Genomic DNA, 6,308 nt, shown 5'->3' on the forward strand with positions numbered 1-6,308 from the left:
ACACCTTAAAATCGCGAATTACACAATTGATGCTGACATGATAAAATGATAAAAATATGATGGTCATAATATTGATAATGGCATGGTAAATTCGCAAACTACTGATGGTCGCAGCATTGATGATCAAATGAAAAATTCACAAACCACTGATAGGCACAACATTAATGATGATAGGGTAATTCGAAAACCATTGGTAATCACAACATTGCTTATAACGTAGTAAATGTCCAAACCACTGATGGTCACGCCATTGACGATTACATTGTACATTCGCAAAGCATTTACATTAAGCGGTCACATCATTCATGATTTCATGGTAAATTGGCAAACTACTAGTGGTCACATCATTGACGCACATGGTGAATTGCAACCCGCTAATGATTACATCTTTTATTGAAACATCACTCATGATCGATACCAGCCTGTATTTGCAATTTACAAAAATGACGCCCTAAATTATTGCACCAGTGATTAAAACATTTTAAATTTTAACACCATCCTCAGTTATCTCGTAAAAGTCGGCTGGGATAAAGAAGTCCGAAAAACGAAGGTGTGATTATAGATACAATCTACTCAGTCTGTTTCTACTTATCTATATACTGAATCAATATAAATGCATTTTGTTAATCAGACAATTTTAATGGATAACACATACTTTTAGAATTACAATAAATAGTGTTATTTTTTCAATTTCAATCAGCTATAATTCAACATGAAGAAGGTTCATTTCTGTTTTCTAAAACATGTCAATTTGTTAACGTTTGTTTTTCTTGGAGTTGTTGAGAACAAGTTTGAAATGCAGATATTAATCCTATATTGACTATAAAGTGGTGTTTCAATTCACTTGTATTGTCCTACTTTATCCAAAGATAAAGATGTTTCATACTTTTTTATAGTTTTTTTTAACATGAACGTTCTTATAACACCGTGACATCTCACAACAAAATAATTTGTTTTCTATCTTTGATGTACACTATAAATACAAGTGTGACTGGTCATTTTATATAGTTTTCAAATATTAGGTAAACTTCTGATTTTACCTAAATTTAATAGAACCGGTTTGTCATGTTTGTCAGATAAAACGAATGGTACAGATCTAATGTAAAACATCTTTTATTTATAACAATTATTAAAGTGTGACTTGATTTCACTTGTCTTGTCCTATTGCATTCTTGAAACGTTTAAAACATTAAAATAAATGTTTTGTAACATAATTGGTTGATCAAAATTGAATTTCTTTTTTGTTTATTTATGAAGAATATATGAAATACTCATCTCTTATTCTGGCAATCTTCTGCATTTTCAATGTATTTTTATTTTCATGTATATTATTTTTAAAATTCTCTATCCATCTATCATGTCTATCTTTCTATATCCAAAATCGCCTTCCTCGATACTTCAAGTTCGCTCACAGAGGGCATCATATCTACAGATTTATATTCTAAGCCTACTGACACACATCAATATTTGTCCCCTAAAAGTTGCCATCCTGCTCATCTTACCAAGAGCATTCCATACAGTCAGGCACTTAGAGTCAAGCGAATATGCTCCAACACAGAAACAACTAAAAGACAACTGCGTAAACTTGAAACTCGCTTGAAGAAAAGGGGCTACAAAAACAGAAATATCAAAAAAAGCTTTCAGAAAGCGGAGTCAATTCCGAGGAGTGAACTATTGGAATACAAAGTTAAAAAGAAAAACAAAAGGACTCCATGTGTTCTTAATTATCATCCATCTCTCAAAAACAGCTTTGGTGTCATTCGTGAGCATTGGAAATCAGTTGAAAAGAATTCGAAACTGTCCAAGATTTTCCCTGAGCCTCCAATGATAGCTTTTAGGCAACCTAGTAGTCTACGGAACCTACTAGTGCGGGCTGAAGTGTCTGATAATAGAAGTACTCCTGGAGAATGTCGTTCGTGTGGAGAAAAACGCTGCAAATGCTGTTTACAGATGCAGCATTCGTCAACATTTCACAGTAAGGCAACCGAAAATAACTATAAGATATTTTGCAATGCTACCTGCAAAAGTATGAATGTTATTTACATACTAGAATGTTCGGTTTGTGGCCTCCAATATGTTGGTGAATCAAAACAGCCTTTCCACAAACGCCTCAATGGCCATAGGAGTGATATATCTAAGAAGCCACTTCTTCCAGTCTCTCAGCACTTCAGACAGTCAGATCACAAACTTGATGACTTTAACCGCATGAAAATTCTAGTGATTGAACAGAACATTCACTGGAGTGATGCAAAGCGACAGGTTCGGGAAAGCTTTTGGATAAAGGAACTTAATGTACATCACCCAAACGGCATCAATAAGAAATACTAACAGTTTTGTTTTTCACTTATTTTTATTGTTAATATACACAGTCACGTATATTGATTTATAGTGTTTTGTTTAAATTATGATATTCAGGATTAAAATCAATCGACCAAAACTTACCTGTATTATCACCTGATCTATTTTCACACCTTATACATTATGTATCAGTATTGTTAAAACTTGTGACACAAGAAGAAGGCCATTTGTTGAGCCGAAATATTTGTCAACACGATTTTATAACAACATTTTCGTTTAATAACAACTTATATCAGTACCGTTGTGCAAATCTTTAGACTGATATAATTTTTTCCTTATCTGCATAGTATCGCCTATTCTAGACGATCCGGTACATAGTAAATTTGCTGGTTGGTCCTTTTTATAGACTTTTATATATATATATATAAATATAAAATGACTGAATAAATAGTCAACGATAAATCTTACGGGGCGATGGATCATATAAACATGATGCAGTACACTACATAATATAATATATAACAAGTCTAAAAGAATACAACATCACCAAAAACACAATAAAACGAACAATATGTTAGATATTTCGGATAACAGATATCCTTCTTCGGTAATTGCACGATGAAAAATGAATCATGTCAATTCAAATTAAGACTCTATCAAAATCTTGATTTATACAATTTAAGCGAACGCTGGAACAATTTTCAAATTTTCAAACACACCGCAAAGACTACAAAAATATGCCAAAAATAAAAAAAGTTATTTACGATGTGAACTGGCACAACTCTAAATTCCCAAAGGTGTTGACAGTTGAAATGTTAAACAACTGCGTGGAAATACAGTCCCAATAAACAGTCCTGACCGATCTAAACTGGTATGATATTTAAAATATGACAACGGTAGGGCAGTTGCATCAGAGACTGCGTATTTAAACATCTAAAAAATATAGTAATTTGATGATAAGAAAATTGAGTAATAAATGTTTACTAAGGTTAAGTAATAGAACGTGGCTGCGTACTTACACATCCTTGCCAACTGTAATCAAAACTTATATAATTCAAAAATTCCTGAAAGTGTAAGGGTCCAGTACGGAAGCCGTAGTAACTGGCCACAAGTGATGACAGGAAATTAGTGATGGTAGGAAAAATGAGTGACTCTTCTATGTTTTTTCATTAATGCCCTCTGGGGAAACTGTCCTCAGCTTTCTTATCCAAAAACTTTCCCGAGCAAGTCTGTCGGCCTTTGACCAATCTTCGTCGTGATCTATGATAGTGATGGTAAGTTTTTTAAGATCAGCTTGGGCATGCCCATGTGATCTTAAATGACGACTTACGGGGAGGTCGGGCTTGCATGTGTAGTCGCTACGATGACCATTCATGCGTTTGTTGAATGGCTGTTCTGTCTCGCCAACATACTGCATGCCACATCGACACTGAAGAATGTATACAACATTCTGGGTTTTGCAAGTTACATTACAAAATATTGTGTACACAGACCCAGTGGAGTGGCTAGTAAATGTTTGAGCATTCACTATTTGTTGGCAAGTCAGACATCGTTTGTTACCACACGACTTGCACCATCCTGTAGTTGAACAGCTTTTATTAGAGGAGACGGCAGCTTTTACAAATAAGTCTTTTAGACTTGCTGGTCTCCGAAAAGCTAAGACAGGAGGATCGGGAAAGATTTTGGATAATTTTGGGTGATTGGCAATACTTTGCCAATTGGCACGGATTAAACGTGAAAGGTTTGAAAAAGCGGGATTGTATGTTAACACAAATGGAACTATTTTGCTGCGCCTCTTCTTTTTGTACTGTAACAGGTCTTTGCGGCTGTTATTGTTAGCACGCGCAAACCCCTTATCTATGTCCCATTTCTTATAACCTCGTTTGATTAGAAATCCGCGCAGTTCCTGTAACCGCTGAGTGACAGCCTCCTCAGAGGAGCAAATCCGCTTTACTCTGAGAGCTTGACTGTACGGGATACTTTTTGTACAGTGTTTGGGGTGACAGCTTTGGGGAGAAAGGTACTGATGTTTATCTGTAGGTTTACAGTAGAGGTCTGTTGATATGACACCGTCCTTTATAGATGTAGTTGTGTCCAAGAAAGATATCTTAGAGTCGGATATTTCATATGTAAATTTAATTGACTGGTGGGCGTTGTTTGCATGTCTGATAAAAGCATCCAATTTTTGTTGGGATTCGATCCATTTCATGTCAACATCATCGATGAAACGGAACCAAGACAGAGGTTTGGATAAAGATGATGAAATAATATGTTTCTCTAATTTGCCCATGAAAATATTGGCGTAAGACGGTGCCATTTTCGTCCCCATCGCTGTCCCGTTTATTTGAAGGTAATTATCACCATTAAAGGTAAAATTGTTGCATTTAAGGACCAGAGTAAGCAGCTGGACTAAACATTCGGTTGGTGGTTCTAAAGTGTTGCGAGAGTCCCATATTTCCCTACACGATTGTATTCCGTCATCATGAGGTATGTTGGTATACAAGGAGGTGACATCTAAAGTGACAAGGAGGGTTTCCGGAGGAAGAGGGTTCATGGATTCCATTTTGCGAAGATAATCTGTAGTGTCTTGAATGTGAGAAGGAAGATTTTCTACATGACATCTTAAATGAAAGTCTACAAATTCGGAGATTTTTTCAGTCGGGTGGCCGTTAGCGGATACAATGGGTCGACCAGGATTGTTAACCTTGTGTATTTTAGGAAGAAGATACAATCGACCAGGCTTGGCGTTCACTGGTTTTAAATATCCAATTGTATCCTCATCTATGTGACCGTCATTGTGCATGGTTTGTAACGCAGTGATAATTTTGGAACTAAACTCGGAAGTAGGGTCATAGTCAAGTTTCTTATAAAATCTCTCATCAGAGAGCTGACGCTCTGCTTCCGCGATGTAGTTGGCTTTGTCCATTATCACAACGGCACTTCCCTTGTCTGCTGGTTTTATAACAATATCATGTCGGTTTCTCAGCGATTGTATGGCTTTTTTCTCGTCAGGAGTGGTGTTATAAAACGACGAGTATTTGTTGCTGGCGAGATGTACAACATCCGATTTGATTTTGTCAATAACATCTTCCAGTGTAGCAGATTTGCTAGGCTTTGGAATCCATGAACTCTTCTTCTTAAAATGCGGAATTATGATTTCGTCCTCCGAGTTGGACGTGGCTGTGTCTCCCTCATTATCCTCCTCTCTATCCTTGTTACCAAAATATTCTTTAATTCTGAGGGTTCTGGCAAAGTTATTGAGGTCATCCTCCAGTTTCATATTATCTATGTTACTTGGAGTAGGGCAAAAATTCAAACCCTTAGATAAGACTTTGGTTTCATCCTCAGTTAAAGAGACTGTTGACAAATTGACAACTGTGTTGTTGGGATTGGCCGTAATATGAATTTTTCTTCGAAATCTACGGTTGCGAGGCTTTTTACTAGACTTTTTTGAAGGACTGTTTAAAGGGTGGGTAACTTTCACGCCGTCACGTTTAAATTTGTTTATCTGCTTGACATGAAGCTTATGTGACTCAATACGTTTGATATCACTAAGGCGTACTTGAATTTCGTCAAGTTCAAGACCAGATAATAGGTCACGAGATCGGCAGTGCAAGTCATCACTAAGTTTGTATAGATTATTAACCTGATGAATTGCTTCTTGACGTAAAAGATTCATCAGGCTAAAGGAACTATTGTATAGAATAGTGTTCCATCTATGTAAAAATCTGTTTGACTTATCGCCTGTTGTAAGTGGCGAAGCTTTTAAAACTAACCCTTTTGGAATAATTCCTTGGTCAATGTACGTTTCTAAATTTGAAATATGATGTTCTGTTTTGATAATTTTGATAGTAAAAGATCTTAATTTCTTAAAATAAAATTGCAAATGCATGATGGAATAAGCAGTAAGAATATCGGATCGAGTGAGCACACTCAATGCAAACTACAAAAAGGTAAAAATATTAAATGACTGAATAAATAGTCAACGATAAATCTTACGGGGCGATGGA

The 6,308-nt window shown here is 36.0% G+C and overlaps 1 protein-coding gene across 1 annotated transcript; it reads right to left on the reverse strand.

The window, feature by feature from the left end:
- Positions 1–3,287: 3,287 nt before the first annotated feature.
- LOC134694136 (uncharacterized) lies at positions 3,288–5,977 on the reverse strand. Its single transcript, XM_063555132.1, has 2 exons — positions 4,149–5,977; positions 3,288–3,330 (listed from the first exon to the last, which is right to left on the reverse strand). The coding sequence occupies exons 1-2, from the start codon at positions 5,975–5,977 to the stop codon at positions 3,288–3,290; spliced, it is 1,872 nt and encodes a 623-aa protein (XP_063411202.1).
- Between the last annotated feature and the right edge of the window lie 331 nt (positions 5,978–6,308).

The sequence above is a fragment of the Mytilus trossulus genome, chromosome 13 (assembly GCF_036588685.1).
Source record: "Mytilus trossulus isolate FHL-02 chromosome 13, PNRI_Mtr1.1.1.hap1, whole genome shotgun sequence".
Taxonomy (NCBI): Eukaryota; Metazoa; Mollusca; class Bivalvia; order Mytilida; family Mytilidae; genus Mytilus; species Mytilus trossulus.